The sequence below is a fragment of the Lactuca serriola genome, chromosome 8 (assembly GCF_051521515.1).
Source record: "Lactuca serriola cultivar US96UC23 chromosome 8, Lser_US96UC23_V15, whole genome shotgun sequence".
In the NCBI taxonomy this organism is placed as follows: domain Eukaryota; kingdom Viridiplantae; phylum Streptophyta; class Magnoliopsida; order Asterales; family Asteraceae; genus Lactuca; species Lactuca serriola.
In genome coordinates, this window is record NC_136415.1 from 221,239,104 (window position 1) to 221,258,790 (window position 19,687).

The 19,687-nt window shown below is 33.3% G+C and overlaps 1 protein-coding gene and 3 pseudogenes across 1 annotated transcript; 2 read left to right on the plus strand and 2 right to left on the minus strand.

The window, feature by feature from the left end:
- Positions 1–1,818: 1,818 nt before the first annotated feature.
- On the minus strand, positions 1,819–2,784 carry LOC145067885 (malonyl-coenzyme A:anthocyanin 3-O-glucoside-6''-O-malonyltransferase pseudogene; annotated as a pseudogene).
- On the plus strand, positions 2,783–3,982 carry LOC145067886 (uncharacterized). The gene is made up of 3 exons (XM_079014919.1): positions 2,783–3,077; positions 3,213–3,328; positions 3,587–3,982. Exons 1-3 carry the CDS (start codon positions 2,783–2,785, stop codon positions 3,980–3,982), a joined length of 807 nt encoding a protein of 268 aa, XP_078871045.1.
- A 643-nt stretch (positions 3,983–4,625) lies between these two features.
- On the plus strand, positions 4,626–5,063 carry LOC145067887 (secreted RxLR effector protein 161 pseudogene; annotated as a pseudogene).
- A 2,137-nt stretch (positions 5,064–7,200) lies between these two features.
- On the minus strand, positions 7,201–8,724 carry LOC145071138 (malonyl-coenzyme A:anthocyanin 3-O-glucoside-6''-O-malonyltransferase pseudogene; annotated as a pseudogene).
- Positions 8,725–19,687: the final 10,963 nt, after the last annotated feature.

Sequence of the window (19,687 nt, forward strand, 5' to 3'; positions counted from 1 at the left end):
GACATATTTGCCACCTCCGGTGACATTCCGGTCGTCTTTTACTACGAGTCTCCAATCATAAAACTAAAATAGTTTAATTTTTTTTTTATCAAAAACACACACAATACTTCATCTCCAAACCAGAAATCTAAAACAAACATGGACTCAAGAACATAAATTTAAAAATCTGATGATAAACGTGAAAACAAACCCATAAATCAAAGTTGTGTTCTTCAACAGAAAGGGAAAATTGAAGTTGATGAAGAACATGAACTTCGAACTTCGAAATATTATGCTTCAGCTTGAAGATCAAACACCCTACACTCAAAAATCATTTTTAGAATGAGAAATAATGATATATGTTCTTGAGTTTGAACAGAAGATGTATCAGATGAACACACACACAATGATCTTCAAAGTTTTTAGATATTCATTGTCTTCATCTTTTTCCCAAATCTGATTTCTGATCATGTTCATCTTCTTATCAGAAATAATTTCCATGAATATAGAAGAAATCGATGTTATGTGAGTTGGTTCAAAGGATAATGCATCAATGAACTTGTACATTGTGTTGTGTTGTTTGTGCTTTGTTGACTTCCAAGAACAAAGAAGATGAAGACGATGAACAACAGATCTGTAACAACACTCTAATGATGAACATGAATATAAACCCATAATCAAATTTCTGTTCTTGAACAAAAAGAAAATTTGAAGTTGATGAAGAACATGAACTTCGTTCGTCTTCATATAATTCTTTAGATCGAAGATAATCAAAAATCATTTTTAGAGAGAAAACACAATAATGTGTTCTTGAGTTGGAACAGAAGAAGATGATGATGAATAATTGATTACTAGTTTTGAGTTCTTAAGTTACCGAATCAAACACCCACACACACAAAAATCTTCATCAGATCTCCAAATATGAATCCTTCATTAGATCTGCAAATTTAGAAGAAACCCTTCAATAATAGGTTTCTTGTTTGATGTATATTCTTTAAGCTCCATGTTTTTTTGATTTTGGGATCTCACATTTTCAAGATAGGGGAAAAAGGTGGGTCGTCTTCAAGAGCCACATCTGTAAATCCGATTAAATAATTAAAGATGTGTTTAAAATCGTCGGAAAACTCATGTTGGCCAAAGTCTCGCCAGAGAAGATGACCAGACTATCGCCGGATTTGCCAAATATGCCGGAAACCGGCAAAACCTGCTATAGAAGGTCATAAGGATGTTATTTGAACAGTTCAACAAATTCAATGAGAAAATATGGACAAAAAAACTCAATGACTAATGTATACAAACTGAAAAATATGTTATCGTTTTAAGTTATTATCCATTTTTTTATAACCATAAAGATTATTTTTGTAATTTTATCTTATATTTATGATTAAAAGTCATTATCCCTTTTTAATAACCATAAAGATTATTTTTCTAATTATATCTTAGATTTATGATTAAGCAAATATAATATTGTAATTCACCTTACATAAATGGTCGATCCATGTTACCACATATGGCTTGTTGTTTATAACTCTTTTTTCCTTTGTCGACATAAAATGTTCGATTTGTCCTTATCTAGAAAGACAGCAACGCAAAAGAGGACTCATTGGTGGTTCACAGTGTTTATTAACTAATCAACATAATAATATATTGTATTTATTGAAATGTCAACTAAGCTTATATTATATGCATGACTTAATATACGTGTAGTCACTTATGACCAAAGCAAAAAAACTGTATCGGATGTTACACATGCTACACTCATTAATCATAACCATAATTAGTAATTACCATGAATCACAATTCAACAAGAAAATATAAAAACCAATCAAGATAATCCGATTAATCTACACGTACGTACGCCTCTAATCCATCATTAAAGATACTAACAAAAGCCTCCATCTCAGTAGCAGAAAGACACAAACAAATCTCCAGGTCTTCCTTCGATTCTTTGCAGGCAGCAATGGATATGGATCCATTAAAATCTATGGAAATTGTTTCATGCTTTTTCGGTTTCCTCCATCCAAAATCCAAATCGTAAAATTTAAGCTTTCGTGTTCCCGCAACCCCTATCCATTACGTTGGCATCATCTTGGCGAACAAATCTTCAAATGACCCAAAATCTTTCACGACTCCATCGTTATCGGTCATGGTCTTTTGTAGACTTTCTCCAAGCAATTTAGCAACAGTCACGAAACCTTCCTTTCCCATTAAAAGATTGGTTTTCTCCAACGCCATTGTAAACATTGCACAATTACCAAAGTAGGCTGCAGGGATCGGTGGATCCAAACGTGCCCTACAATCGATGGTGAAACCAAATAGTTTTGCCTCGTCTTTGCGTGCTTCTGTGATGCAACTCCGGATATATGCACATGCATGCAGCCGTAAAAGATGAAATATATAGTAACTTTAGACCAATTTATGACAGTTCGCGTCAAGATAACCGTGACTCAGAGTTTATCAGTTGGCCCAAAAAGGCTTTGTGGTTGATACTCTTCGCTAAAAGTTTCAACCTTTACGTTCTTTAGATAACTTTCATGTTTAGGGTATTTCACAAGTCGATCATAAACGCGTAATGTCCCATTAGTTAAAAACAACTCATCTGTTCCAGATTGAGCTATCAATGTCCACGCCTTCAAGAAACAAAACCGGGTGCTAGCATCACCCAAGCTATGGTGATTCGTCATTCCATAGAGAATCCGTTGTTGGGAAAAGTGTAACTTGAACTGAGAAGACCGAGATTGTTATGAAAATTCGACTTGACAATGTTGGAGAATTTACATCACAAACTTTTAATGACAACTGCATGTCTATTGGGATAACGATTGAACATTCTGTTGCATATGTTCATATACAAAATGGTTTAGCTGAGTCGTTAATCAAACGCCTTCAATTAATTGCAAGACCATTACTAATGTATTCTAAACTTCCTATATCGACATGGGGACATGCAATTTTACATGCGGCATCACTTATACGCATCAGGCCAACTAGTTATCATAAGTTCTCCCCTATTCAACTGGTTTGCGGCCATGTACCAAATATTTCCCATCTAAGGACGTTTGGATGTGCAATTTATGTACCTATTTCTCCACCTCACGGCAAAAAAATGGGTCCTCAAAGAAGAATGTGAATTTATGTTGGATACGAATCTCCATCTATAGTAAAATATTTAGAACCATCAACTGCAGATTTATTTACAGCTAGATTTAACGATTGTCATTTTGATGAATCAGTATTCCCAACATTAGGGAGAGAAATAAAGAAGCTGGAGAATAAAATCTCTTGGAATGAATTATCACTTTCAGTTTTAGATCCTCGTTCAAATCAATGTGAATTTGAAGTGAAAAAGGTAATTCATTTACAAAATATAGCAAATCAATTGTCAGATGCATTTACTGACCCTAAGAGAGTAACAAAGTCTCATTTGCCAGCTATAAATGCTCCAGTTAGAATTGATATCCCATAAGGAAAAAATACAACTACAAATGAATCAAAGGCAAACCTGAAGCGTGGAAGACAAACCGGTTCCAAAGATAAAAGTCCTTGAAAACGAAAGGGAGCAAATATAATTGATGGTCCAAAAGAGAAAACATAATCTTTTGAAAAGATTAATAAAGCTCCAGAAGAGTCCAATGACATAACAAAAGAAACGGGGGTACTTGAAAATTATGAAAATGAAGAGATCTCAATAAATTATGTCATGACAGGAATAAGATGGAACCGAAATAAGATAGACGTCGATGATATTTTTTCATATCATGTTGCGTGCAAGATTATGGAAGAAAATGAGGATCTTGAACCTAAATCTATAGATGAATGTAGAAATAGAAAAGATTGGCCAAAATGGAAAGATGCAATCAACAAAAAGCTTAATTCTCTTACTCAACAAAAAGTTTTTGGAACCGTAGTCCGTACACCAAACGGAGTAAGACTAGTGGGACACAAATGGGTATTTGTGCGCAAAAGAAATGAGAAGAATGAAGTTGTGAGATATAAAGCATGACTTGTTGCACAAGGTTTTACCCAAAGGCCTGAAATTGATTATGAAGAAACATACTCTCCTATGGTTGATGCAATTAGATTCTGTTATCTAATAAGTCTGGCAACACATGAAAAATTGGAGATGCGTCTGATGGATGTAGTTACCGTCTATTTATATGGTTCACTTGAGAATGATATTTATATGAAAATCCCAGAAGGGTTTAAGGTGCCAGAAGCACAAACTCCTAATTCTCGTGAAGTATATTCGGTAAAATTAAATAAATCTTTGTATGGATTGAAACAATTTGGCCGTATGTGGTTCAATTGTTTAAGTACATTTCTTTTAAAAGAGGGTTAAAAATGATTCATTAAGCCCATGTGTATTCATAAAAAGATCTGGATCAGAATTTGTGATAATTGTTGTTTACGTAGATGAGTTGAACATAATTGGAACTCCTAAAGAATTGGAAAATGCCACTTCTTTTTTGAAAGAAAAATTTGAAATGAAAGATTTTGGTAAAACGAAATTTTGTTTGGGTCTTCAAATTGAGCACACCAAAAATGTAGTTTTTGTACATCAATCTAGTTATCTAGAAAAGGTGCTTAAAGGTTTTATATGGATAACTCACATCCATTGAGTACCCCGATGGTAGTAAGACATTTAGATGTCAAAAAGGACCAATTTCGACATTGTGAAAAAAAATGAAAAACTTCTTGGTTTCGAAGTATCATATCTTAGTGCTATTGGTGCACTAATGTATCTTGCTAATAATACGAGACCTGATATATCTTTTGCTGTAAACTTATTAGCAAGATATAGTTCTTGCTCAACAAGAAGACATTGGAATGGAATTAAACACATTCTTCGATATCTTCGAGGTACAATGGATATGGGCTTATATTATTCAAATTCATCAAATGCGGAGTTAATTGGTTATGCAGATGTTGGATATTTGTCTGATCCACACAAAGCTCGATCCCAAACAGGTTATTCATTCACTTGTGGAGGTATCACAATTTCTTGGCGTTCTGTTAAACAAACTTTGGTTGCTTCTTCTTCTAACCATGCAGAGATTATAGCAATTCATGAGGCAAGCCGTTAATGTATTTGGTTAAGAAATTTAAGTCATCACATTCGTGAGAATTGTTGTCTAACTTCTAACAGGGACGTTCCAACCATACTATATGAAGATAATGCGGCTTGTAAAGCCTAATTCAAGGAAGGGTTTATCAAAGGAGACAGAACCAAACATATATCACCAAAGTTTTTTTACTCATGATCTTCAAAAAGAGCGTGTCATCAACATCCAGAAAATTCAATCAAGTAACAACTTGGCAGATTTGTTCACTAAAGCGCTCCCTACATCCAAATTTGAAAACATGGTACGAAATATTGGAATGCGACACTTTAAGGAAATTGAGTGATGTGATGATCAGGGGGAACATATTGTACTCTTTTCCTTAGCTATGTTTTTCCCACTGGGTTTTCTTAGCAAGGTTTTTAACGAGGCAATTGTTCCAAATATCTATTATTAATCATGTACTCTTTTTCCTTAATAAACAGTTTTTCCCATGACGTTTTACCTATTAAGGTTTTAACGAGGCGTGATACAATCGTCATTCAAGGGGGAGTGTTATGAAATATTAGTTTGTGAATGACCATTGGATTCTCCATTTGTCCCATAACTCCCCATCATTATTTAGCATTAGTAACAATCATTTCAATGTGCTTTATGAATGTAATACTACACCATCATAATGCACATTCATATTATAGCTCATCTTTCATCTTATTTGGATAGTATAAATAATGAGCCATATGTATCAGAAACTTAATGATTTCGTCACAAGTATTGGAATAAAAGTTCTCTCTACTCTGAATTCTTTCTTTACTTTATAATTTATCTTGTTATTTGATCATATTTTATAACAACTTAAACATTCTAAACATTAACCATATTTATACTAATTATTAAACTAGAATCTTCATCTAATACTAAAACTAAAAAAAACAACCTTCTAGAATCAAAGTTATCCTAATATAATAAAACTTTTCATATTAACTAACCGGTTGATCCAACAAATAAATGATTGGTCCACTGCATACTTGTCAACAAACTTGTCAATATATCTTATTAAAAATTTCAGATTGTTCTTTGATGAAAAAGGCTTTATGAATCCTCCATTTAATTGACTAAAACTGTATGACAATTTTTTTATGTTGATGCATGTTTCAAATCCAAAGCTATATATTTTCTTAGAGGTGTCTTTGTTAGACGAAAGATACTAAATGTTCAATTTTAACTTGTACTTAAATAGACCATGGTATGGTATAACCGATTATAGGAGATTCAACCATGTTCCCACATATTGATTTTAAGCTCTCATCATGTGTGTCTACGTGTGACTGTTAGAGGTTTATTTAACTAACAAGCTTTTCACTTCGTTCAAATATATGGAAGATAATTTGAGAGTAAATGAGTTTACTTATTCAATGTAATTGTCGATTTCATAGTCTAGTGATATGTTGTAATTTAATATTTTATATGTTAATTTGTCTTTGTTCAAATCGTCTGTTAATTTGTTGCCATTCATAAAATCATCAATAACATGGATAAGTACAAAACTAAGTGAGGCAGAATTAATTTGCAATCAAAATTTGATAATAAGAAGTTGCAAACAAAAGGTTAAGATTGAGAACTAAGTAATCAAAAGTCAAAATTTGCAATCACCATCCATGCTCCACGTTGCAATAAGGCATCTGCCTTCGATTCCAAACGATTTTGGAGTCGGTGATTAAGGGTGGGGAGGGAGGTTATTTATTAGTTTTCTTTCTTCTTTTGTTTTAAATTAAAAAAATAGAAAAATATAATAATAGCGGTATTAAAGTAATTTTAGTTGTATATATCAAAAATAATTAAAAAGATTCATAATTTGACAATTCATGCACCACCAAATGTTTTTGAACCTAACCAAGAGAATATTTTGGCAATTTTATCTTATATTTATGATTAAGCAAATATAATATTGTAATTCACCCTACATAATTTATTACCACATATGGCTTGTTGTTTATCAATCTTTTTTCCTTTGTCGACATAAAATGTTCTATTTGTCCTTATTTAGAAAGACAGCAACGCAAAAGAGGACTCATTGGTGGTGCACAGTGTTTATAAACGAATTAACATAATAATATATTGTATTTATTGAAATGTCAACAAAGCTATATTATATGCATGACTTAATATACGTGTAGTCACTTATGACCAAAGCAAAAAAACTGTATCGGATGTTACACATGCTACACTCATTAATCATAACCATAATTAGTAATTACCATGAATCCACAATTCAACAAGAAAATATAAAAAGCAATCAAGATAATCCAATTAATCTACACGTACGTACGCCTCTAATCCATCATTAAAGACATTAACAAAAGCCTCCATCTCAGTAGCAGAAAGACACAAACCAATCTCCAGGTCTTCGTTCGATTCTTTGCAGGCAGCCATGGATATGGATCCATTAAAATCTATGGAAATTGTTTCATGCTTTTTGGGCTTCCCCCATCCAAAATCCAAATCGTAAAATTTAAGCTTCGGTGTTCCCGCAACCCCTATCCATGACGTTGGCATCATCTTCGCGAACAAATCTTCGAACGACCCAAAATCTTTCACGATTCCATCCTTATCGTTCAAGGTCTTGTGTAGACTTTCTCCAAGCAATTTAGCAGCAGTCACGAATCCTTCCTTCCCCATTAAAAGACTGGTTTTCTCCAACGCCATTGTAAACGTAACACAATTACCAAAGTAAGCTGCTGGGATCGGTGGATTCAAACGTGCCCTACAATCAATGGTGAAACCGAATAGTTCTGCCTCATCTTTACGTGCTTCTGCGATGCAACTCCAGATATATGCACATGCAACCGTAAAAGATGATATATATACTAACGTTGGAAGTTGGGTCGAAACCAGTTTCTTCAACCGATTCACGACACTTCGCGTCAAGATAACTGTGGCTCGGAGTTTATCAGTTGGCCCAGAAAGGCTTTGTGGTTGATACTCTTCGTTATAAGTTTCCACCTTTGCGTTCTTCAGATAACTTTCATCTAGTTTCGGGTATTTGACAAGTCGATCATAAACGGGTAAAGTCCCATTAGTTAAAAACAACTCATCTGTTCCGGATTGAGCTATCGATGTCCACGCCTTCAAGAAACAAAACCGGGTGCTAGCATCACCCAAGCTATGGTGATTCGTCATTCCAATAGAGAATCCGTTGTTCGGAAAAAGTGTAACTTGAACTGAGAAGACCGGGATTGTTAGGAAATCGGAGACTTTAGTAGTCTGTTTGAGAAGAGGTATAAGATGATAGAACTTGTCGCACTCTCGTGGATGGTTTCCTGTAAGATCGTTGAAATCAAGGTTGCATTCAGCAAACGTAACCTTGACTGAATCACCTTCAATATATCGAATTTCCGGTTTTTGATCAGGAGAAGGAAATATGATCAAGTTACCAGCGAAAGGAAAGAAATGTTGAAGGGTGATCGATAACGAGTTTTTCAGATTAGGAACGATGGTTTCTGTGAACTCGGTTTTAGTGATTGGAAGGTCATAAAAGAAGAGAGTGTTGATTGGAGGTAAGGTTAGCCATGAGAAGTCGAAGAAAGTCAGTGGCAACGACCGGTCACACACGGTGGCCGGTGGTGGCGATACTTGGGACTCTTCAAGAATAGTCATGGTTGGAAGGGAGCCCATTTTGAATCAATTCTGTCGGATGGTTGAGTATCCCAAAGCTAGTGGAGTTATTATATAGGGATAAGGAGATGATAACAAATAGTGCATATTTGGTTTTATTAGGGAATGCACCTAGTAATTATCTTTTGCTTTTGTTTTTGTTAAGAGATATATCGTGTTATGGTTGTATTTTTAGTAATTAAGCTTTTGTTACATTCTAAAGCCGGTTTAAGATTATGGGAAACCCCGGATATAACACGTATGTGTAGGACATATAGAAATATCATTAAATTGTAATCTTCCAAATATGACAAAATATTATTTTAATGCACAAAAAGGAAAAAATATAAAATAAATAAAATGATTAACAATTATATATGTGATTACACTTCTAAATGTGAGGAGACAATTTGTATTGGAACAGTTATGAAAATTCAATTCTCTCGTTTGACATATTTCTAGAATAGTCGCACAACGTTGATGAAAATATCTTAATCGAAAGATTAAACAAATTTCAAATAGAATATTATAGTTTAAAATTTAGTTCAAATAAACATGTAAGTTTTTGTAGAAAAATCTACCAAAAAAATGTAGTACTCTACAAGTAAAGGGGTGTCTTTCCGTGACATCTATGTATTAGTCAGTTAATTTAAAAAAAATTAAATATAAATGATAAAATATTTGAGACTTTTTAATTTATAAGAAAATAAGAAAAAATAATAAATTATTATAATGTAAATGTTTTTTATATTTTAAATTTTACAAATAATTTAAATAAAAAAAACTAATAAGCTTTAATTTTGAGAATTTTAAAATTAAAAGAAAAGTTTATTAATAAAATTAATATTCATTTATTGTTATATATTTATTATAATTGACACATTAAAATATTATGTATAATTTAATAAAATAGAAAACTCATAAAATAAGATGTGAAAAAAAAATTAAAAATAACTTTAAAATGATATTTGATAAATTGAATGATAATATAATATGTGGCAAAATAACCTTCATTTTTATTAGAGATGATTTTAAATAGAATATTATAGTTTAAAATTTAGTTCAAATAATCATGTAAATTTTTGTACCAACAAATAAAACAAAATGATGATTTTAAATAGAATATTATAGTTTAAAATTTAGTTTAAATAATCATGTAAATTTTTGTACCAACAAATAAAACGGAGTATTCAACAAATGAATGCTGGACGTGTAGGTGGGGCTTGGCAGGTGCCCACTCATACTGAGACTCGTTTTTTTATATTAAAAAGTCTTGCACATCGACATAGTTAGATAAATGGTATTTTTTTAAAAGCTTTTATCATTTTAATAAGTTTTTTTTTCTTTTTTTTTTTAAAATTAGTACTAAAAAATATATTTTTTCTTAAATGTAGGTCTCTCCTAGAGGTTGGGCGATAGAAACGACTGTCCAATATCTATCTTTTGAAGGGACCAAAAATTTGTATAGACTTTATTAATGATATGTTAAAAAATATCGATCTTAAATATATTATTAAAAATTTTGCATCTCAAAAATCTAAGAAAAGTATTTTTTTTAAATATATGGATTTTTGTAATCGAAAATGCTATATTTATAAAATAGTATAAATATGTTTTTTAATTATTGACTTATTATAAAAAGGTTAATAAAATTTATGTATTTTAAATGTCTTTATTCTTCTTTCGTCTTGGGCCCGAATTATATTTGGAACGGCCCTGCTTAAAAGGTTACTCAAATATTTATTATGTTAGTAAGTAATAGGGGTAAAACACGAAGCATACAAGATATAGTATGTATGTGATTCGGTCTAGGTTGACATATGTCAACGGGCAAGAGGAAAGTATTTTTTTTATTTAAGACCTCTCAAACATATGTTACAAGTACAATTCAACAGAGATTCGTCTATCACTTTAGAATTCAAAACACATTACAAATGACTTACCATATATCCTGATTTATAGACTAGATATCAGACCTAAAACCCTAATGGACGAAACTCATTAATCAATACGCAGATGAAAGGTGTCAACCAATCACAATCCACCATGCAGTAGTTCCGGGAATCTTTATCCTTGAGGTACGTCACATGAGCATCAGTAACACACATGAGGAAACATTATGATCCATAATGGTTAATCATGATGCAAGAGTGGCCCATCAACCATCACGGTGGCGCATCATGCAATAATCCTAGAGCATCTTCAACTTCTGAGTATTCTTGGACAATCTTGAGAATCATAGTGGACATCATAGCATAAGTGGCTCATCAAGGAATACCATGGTTCCTCTAGAATCTATATGGCGAACTTGCACTAACAGGGCGCATCAAGCATGAGGATGACACATCTTGTGCAAGGGATGGCGCATCCTCTCCAAGAATGACAAATCCTTTTCCATGTTGGCACACCTCCATCATAATTGGCACATTAGGCTTCATGAGTGGCACATTCTCATTCAAAGTGGCGCACCTTGACAATGAATAGCGTACTTGCTTCCCAAGGTGGCACATCCTTATCAAGGATGGTGCCCATTCATCCAAAACGATGGATCTGTGCATAGTGCATGACACATCTTGATCATAGAGAGCACATACATGCTCCAAGATGCTATATTCCTTTCTTAGGTGCTCCATACCCCCTTTTAGAAGACATGTTCCTTTGTCACACGATTCATTCCCATCTTAGATGACATGTTCCTCTGTCGTTTGCTCCATTGAACTTCAAGTGCTCCACAAAATTCAAAGTGATCCATTAAGTTCTAAATGTTCTAATCCCATTTAACAATATCCACCTTGACTTGAGTATCCTTTGAACTCCACCTTAAACAAGAACTCCCTCTCCTTTTCGTGGCATCCATCCCCAAAGGGAACTAACTCCTACAAGAATCAACCATGTCCAATCAAAGCTTCAACTTCTCTGTAGGAAACGACTTTGTGAACATATATGTGGGGTTTACCTTGATATCCATCTTCAATATAGAGAAGTTTTTGGTTTCTAGAATGTCACAAATATAATTTAACCTGAAATTAATGTGCTTCACCTTCTCATGATACATAGGATTCTTTGCAAGATTCAACATACTCTGACTATCACAGTATAAGATAGGCTTCTCCACCTTCAGACCATGACTCTGAACAAGCCCACGCAACCATATATCTTCTTTTATTCCTTCTGTCATAAACATGTAATTTGATTCAATTGTAGACAAAGTAACGATATCTTGTAAAGTTAACTTCCAACTGATGGAACATCCGAACAACATGAATGTATAACACGTTCGTCACCTACGATTCAAGAAATCACCTCTATTGTTTGAGTCAACGTATATCCAACAAAGTCGGTTTTAATATTAGCTCCATGCACCAAGAAAACATATGAATTTCATTTCAAGTATCGCACGATCCACTTGACTGCTTCCCAATAACCCTTTCCATGATTGCTCATAAAACTTCTTACTACACTAATTGAATGAACCAAATCAGGTATGGTACAGACCATAACATACATGAGACTTCCAGTAGTACTAGAGTACAAATGATTCGCATGTACTTCCTTGCCTCATTAGTTGTGGGTATACTACCTAGACCAAGTTTAAAGTGTGTCTCCAAAGGATTTCTAACTGGTTTACACTGATCCAAGTGGAATGAATGCAAGACTTTCTTAAGGTACTTTTGTTGAGAAGTAGACAACCGCCCTGCTATACTTTCCATTCGAATCACAAATCCATGTAACTTATTTGCAGCTCCCAAATCCTTCATCTCAAACTCATTATTCAGGGTCGCCTTCAAGTCATATATACCAGCCATGTCCTTGGTTGTGATGAGCATGTCATCAACATACATAAACAAATATATGTAGGAATCTGGTGATAATTCCTTTGAGTAAACACAGTTTTCAAACTGGTTTCAAATATAAATGCAAGATCATAAATAAATCAAATATCTTATACCATTTCCTTGGATACTGCTTCAAACCATGTAGAGATTTCTACAAAAACACACACACACACACATGATCCTTCTTTGAGTTAAGGAACCCTTTCGGTTGGGAGTGTAAATCTTTTCTTCTAAATTCCCATGTAGAAATACATTTTTCACATCTAGTTGTTCAAGATCTAGATCAAATACACTCAACATGGCGAAAGGAACCCAAATCGTCTTGACTTTCATGACCGGTGAGAACACCTAGTGATAATTGATTCCTTTCTTTCTAATAGAATCCCTTCACCACCAACCTTGCTTTGAACCTAGTGTTGGATTATATATATAAGCCCATAACTATTAATTGTATGCATTCGACCCGAGAGTATCATGGTCCATTTGGGTTGCACTTCACCGGAACAATTTATAAGGATAGTCTTTTGAGAATAGTATATTTATTATTTATATTAATATATTATAAGTTCTAATATATTAATATGGAATCATATTATTTAATTAGTATTGATCAAGAATTAATTTAGTGATCAAAAGGAACTAATTAAATAAGGACTCTTATATATAGTATGGGCCAAGTTCATTTAGGTTGGGCTAAGCTTGCATGGATAGTCCATGGAGTTTTTAACCCATGGATCCTATGGAAATGAAATGTCCTGGGTATTAGGGTTTACATGGATGAAACCCTAATATTCCATATTATATAAAGAGGTCCTTAGCACATGAAATGGCACTAGTGTGTGAGGATACAAGAGTAGGCCGATTTCTATTGTGCATTCTATTCTCTCAAGTTTTCCAAGGTGTTTTTGGTGATTTGTGATTCCACTTGAGGCTTCTACACTATTGGGGCTAAGCTCTTAAAGTTCAAGATTTCAAGCTACATAAAAAGGTATCTAATCTAACTAGGCTTTTTAAGTATAGTTGCTTCCTATTATGCTAGTTAGGATAAAACCTTGGAATATTGAATATTTGCATGTATAATAGAGAAAACATAGATCCAAGGTCTATTTGCAAGAAAAAACATTTTTTTGGAATTTGCCAGTTCACCACGAGGTGGTGACTGTTTAGTGAAATATTTTTTTTTTTTTAGTTTTTTGGCCTGTTTTGGATTAGAATCATTACCGCAAAGTGTTTTGTTCATAAAATTTGATTTTGATGTTATGGTAATGTTTATTCTCATCTAAATAAATGATAATAGTCAAAGTTTCAAGACTTGTTTTAGTTTATGTAATTAGCTAAGTTCTTGAAAATTATTGATATGAATTATCTTTACTTATGAGTTTGATCTTGTTTATAGAAAAATTACTTGATTATTGTGTTAATTGGTAATTTGATCTTAATGGTTTTTATAAACTCCATAAGTTGTCCTCAAGTTATGGAAAGTGAAGAGTTTTTCTTTTAAAGTGTCATTAAAAGTCATAGGTTATGAAAATGGAAGAGTCTCTAATTTTAATGTCATCATAAAATGTTTTTTATGTCTTCCATAACTTGTCCTCAAGTTATGGAACTTGAATTTTTTTTTCATAAAAACCATATTAAACTCATAAGTTATGGAAACCAAAAGTTTTTGAATTGTTCAAAACTTGCCCTCAAGTTTTGGAATTTCTAAAGTCTCACAAACACTTTAATTCCAAACCCTAGAGTTTTAAAAGTTAAAATTCAACTCTTATAATTTAAAGTATTATAAGTTAATAATATATATGTATACGATCAAGTCAGTCTTACCGTTAGTAGGCCTCACTCACGAAGTCGGACTATAAGGGGGGTATAAGGTTACTGCCTATAAAATGGCAATTTAATGGGTGTCCACTCTCACCCATCGCTTCCTTGACTGGTGGAGGGTCGTTAGCCGAACGGGTAGGACAAGGACTATAATTTTCATTATAAGTATAATGATAATTATAAAGTAACTAAACCTTTAATAAATTCCCAATCTTAGTTACTTTAGGAAAATGTGAATTTGGTGCTAACCCATGAAATTACACTTTGCACTCTGCTTAAATCGTTAGTGGAGCGTGTGTGGTTAACCGACACACTAACCTGGATTTAACAAGGTAGGCAAAGGGTAACTTCATGTTTATCATAGGATCGGTGGAGAGGGTGTGGTTAACCGACACATCGATTAAGTGATAAAATTAAGGGTACCAAGTATATTTGCATGGTTATTCACACCTTGTTTTGTGATCCTTGACATCCCAGTCACAAAACATGAGAGGGCACAATAGAGATTGAAACATGCCATTGAAAATTTCAATGAATCTCAAAAGATCTAGGAGTTACAAATCCAATTAAAACCTAATAAATTATTTCGTTTTTCATGGTGGAAATTGGTGAATCGGCATTCGCCTACCTTCAAATATTCTATAGCTTGGATTACGGCATCCCTCTTCCAAGTTATAAAATATGATGTTGGGTCCTAGCCTTAATATTTCATATTGGGTGTTATATTAAGGACATTAAATAAACCTAATTGAATTTCTCCCAGTGTAGATGTCTGGTTTAGATAACTATGATCTTCCCAAATCTCTTGGAACAAGCTTTCCTAATGAAGATGATGTCCCGGAAATCATACTTCACTTTCTCCACCTCCTCCAATTATTCACCCACACGTTCAAGGTCACTCAAGCCCTATTGGCAAGCAACGTCTATGTGTGCTCACATCTTGGAGATGAAGTCACATATTGACATGTCGGGAGAGTTGGGTGTCAAAGTCTTGAGAAAGTTGGTTGTTGAATCACTTTCTAAGTCACATAGTAATTTTCCTTTAGGACTACTATGTAAAAGACTATGACATGACTCTTAATGATCTAATCTATTTTCTTGGTGCTACTGAATCAACAATGATTTGGAGCACTGGAAAGCAAATTTGATTGGAAGATCGACTTCCCAAACTTCCATGGACATCAAAAATGGTGACATTGGAAATCCATAAAGCTTCCTCTTCCCAATGGAAAAGGATTGTCCATAGTCAACTTGGTTGACTAAATGGTAAAGAAAAAGGTAAGTCTGAGATAGTCCAGTGTGCCATTCCCAAAGGGTCCATATGGTTCTATTGCCAAAGGAAGGGGCATTGGTTGCAGAGCTGCCTAACTACCTGAAAGATCTGAGAGAAGGTCAAGTCAAAAAGTTTGACGCTGCTTCAGGTAAGTCCACTATCTAACTCTCTTAAGTTCCTATTTGAAGATTCTTAGTACATTTTGATGTATGGCAGGATCAAGTAAAGGGAAGGAAACTTAAAAGAAGAGTATGTTGAATCTGATCGCAAAGATGGATTTCAATTGCAAGGTTCGAAGATCAGATTCTTGAGCTACATAGGAATTATGATAGATTGCTAGGAAATATGTAATAGCATAGTTTCCATTTAAATTTGCATTGTAAGGAAACGTTTTTCCGTATTTTATAAATAAAAAAAAATTTGTTTTACTTTATTTTATATCTCCTTGCAATGACATTTATGGAAAATCGATGTTTGTATGTTTCTTGCAATATTGGAAATATGAATTTGATTCTTTCATATGTAGTAGTGTCTAAATTTACCAAATAAGGAAATATTCTCACCACCCAAGGTTTCAATTGGACCGAAACTTGGAATCATGCAAGTTCTATAGTATGATGAATGCGAATTTTCATCTTTGGAAAATTAAGACTAATTCCTTGTTCACATGTATATGTGAGTCAAGTGAAGGACTAAGGGATCGAGTACACATTCTTGTGCACTGGTCAAGTACACCATAAAAGATTGATATATTATTCTTCATAATTTACTAAAGTTTACTAAATATGGTTATACTTAACAATTTGAGTATAATTCTGAAACATTGGAAAAGTTTCGATGTATGGCAGAACGAATGGGAATAATCAAATTTGGCAGAAAGATAAAAGTTTTTCAAATCTGAAAAGATGGGAGAGTACTTTAGTATCATGTTTTATGATCATCTTAAGGATTAAGAAACCATATCACAATTGGTCCTCTAAGGAAATCTTAGTATATTCCGATGACTAAGAAGAGGAAATATGAATTGTTGAAATGGTTAAATCAAGAAGATGAGTCATACTTCATTCCAAAACAAGTCTTAGAGTTATACTCCAAGATTGTAATTTGAGTGACACATCTTTAAGAAGGTTTATCAACACTTGTCAAATGTAAGAGTAAAATGTGTCCTACTCTTGTACATTTGAAATTGGTAAGTTGTGATGTTTTGGATAAAACAGAGACCAACTTACACCAATTGTGTGAAGTGTTTGTCTTGATAAGAATCCGCACTATATCTTGAATATTTGTTTGTCAAAGAATGCGTCTTGGCAAGAGAGTCTTATATGTCAAGAGGACAGTTGTAGTCTAAAAGAGCCTGAAAGAATTTCAAGATCTAATCAAGAATAAAACCTATAGTTTCTCACTAGTTCACGACTTGAGGTTTATAACCTATCATGTTGACATATTCCTATTTTTGTGCCCATTCTAGTTAAAGTTAGCTTTGCATATGAGTTCTGAGAGTTCTCAATTGGTTGGATAACAACTTGGAAGCAATGGCAGACGCTTGTGCTGCCAAGTGGCAAGAAATTAAGAATAAATAAGTTCAGTCCATGTGAGTTTGGATTTGACCTTGTCTTGTGATTATGGTTATGATAAATTTACATGGATAGGAACATATACACTATAAAAATCTAAGTTTCATAAGGTTTCTCTCTGATTCATGAAAATGATGGTGAGGAAATGCTTTCACTAAGTAGATTTTAAGTAGATAGCAATTGTGATATTTGCATTCTCAAAGTCGTTAGTGGAGCGTGTGTGGTGAATTGACACACTAACATGGACTTGTGAGAAATTGAAAAGGTCTAAGAAATTGAGACTATGATTACAACATCCCTTTTCATAGTTCTGGAAATTGGTTAGACACACATGAGAGCTATCTAAGGAAATGTGTATGATTTTGATAAAGTTTTATCAAAGAATCTCGTATCAGAAGTCTGAACTTTGTAAGAAAGTCAATAAAGTATTGATTTCTAGAAGTCCAGTTGATTTCTGAGTGCATGTGAAAGCTAGTGGGAGCATAAGTGTTATGCTGATAATTCTCATGTTAGTGGGAGCATGATAATTATGATAAGTGTTGCAAGTTAGCAATGTTAATTATAGAAAACAAAAAATTTCAATTGGGAAAAGTTGTTTTGCTATAATTAAGGGAGAGGAAATTATACTTCATTTCAATTCTAAAAGCTTAGATTGTGATTTTAATCATATTTAGTCATGGATATATATATATATATATATATATATATATATATATATATATATATATGAATTTTATGTTGGAATGGATCAACTTAAGGAAATTCTATATATATTGCGTTCTCAAAATTCGATTATGATTACGACATCCCTCTTCATAGTCGAATTATGAAAACATGGCAAATAAAAATATTGTATTAAAAGACTGGTCTAGAATCATGTCTTTATGCGAGACATAATGAATCGTGTCCCATATGCTTCGGGTATATGATCGATTGCATGTACTATAATATTTACCCTTTCTAATTATTCCAAAATGCCTGGGGGCATTAAGAGGGGAAAAGGTCTAGAATTGGATATGACTAAAATGATTAAGCAATTGTCGAGGACAATCTAAGGTTTACCAAAGATTTGTTGCTCAGGGACAGTTGGAAGTATAGTGTTAATTTTAGAAGGACCGTATAAACATATTCTGAAAGGAGGCAACTCTTGTTCAGAAGTGATAGTCAAAATGGGAATATGGAAATGTCTCCATGGGTGGAAACTATTCAATCTCTGTAAGATTAGAAAACTTAATGCAAGAAGGATGTTCAAAGCAATGTACTTTGAATATGAGACTTCATTTCCATGAAGTTGATCTCCATTAGAATACTTTGTAATGTATGTTGATAGGTCTTTGTGACTTTGTGCATAATCATTACAGAGGATCAGTGCATATAAGTTTAAAATCTAACAGATTTCGGTAAATGTAAGGCGTTTGGAATTCTTGCATTTGCGGTAAGGATTTGGGATTGTGAAATGAAAATCATTGGAATTATGTTCAATCCATCTATTTCACAAAGTAAATATCATAGACAAACTTAGTGTGCATACTTGGTGTATGGCATAACTAATGTTTGGACAAACATAGTGTGCATACTTGGTGTATGGCATGACTATTGTTTGGACAAACATAGTGTGCATACTTGGTGTATGGCATGACTATTGTTTGGATAAACATAGTGTGCATGCTTAGAGCATGGCATGACTAGTGTTTTGATTCAAGTATAAAGTTGATTAGCTGAAACATTATATAATGAATAATGTGTAATCAATATGGTGATAAATAAAAGGTGTTTTATTTATATTCATCAGTTCCGAGACCTTATTGGATTCGATTATTCTTGTGTTTCACTTTGCATGTTTTGACTTACAGAACAACTAGGTCATTCTATCCAAATGACTAAGTTGTTCAAACCATCCACAGTCGATAATATGTTGGAAGTAGGTATTAAGGCAAGACTGTCATGAAGCTAGTTTATAGATGTCCAAGGTATTGGACATAGAAAGAGTTGCCGCAACATTCATGAGCGCTCATAAGTTTTGAGTATTGGATTAAACCCACACTCATTTGACTCATTTCATGGATTTTATCACGAGTGATCATGAGATGATAATATCTTATATTCTTCAAACCTAGAGATATGAGTTGTTGCCTATGAGTTGGTTATACATTGATTGCACAAAAACGCATTTGGTAACTCAATGTTATAAAACGTGCCTTTGTGTATGATCCAACAAGTAGTAGAACAAGCATATAAGTCGAAGTTTATCCATTCCTTTTACCCTTAAAGGGATAAAAGGGATATTTGTGGTCCCCTCGATAATTTAGTGATGACACCCTGAAGTGCTTGTCCAAGCCTAGACTGATTTGATTTGTTCAATTAGTCGGTCGTCATAAATCGGAAATCGAGAAATAACAAATGGACATGAAGAATGATTAAATCCATGTCTCAGTCCATATGATATCTAGAATGGAGGAATATATGATCCCTTGTCTAATAGACAAGTCA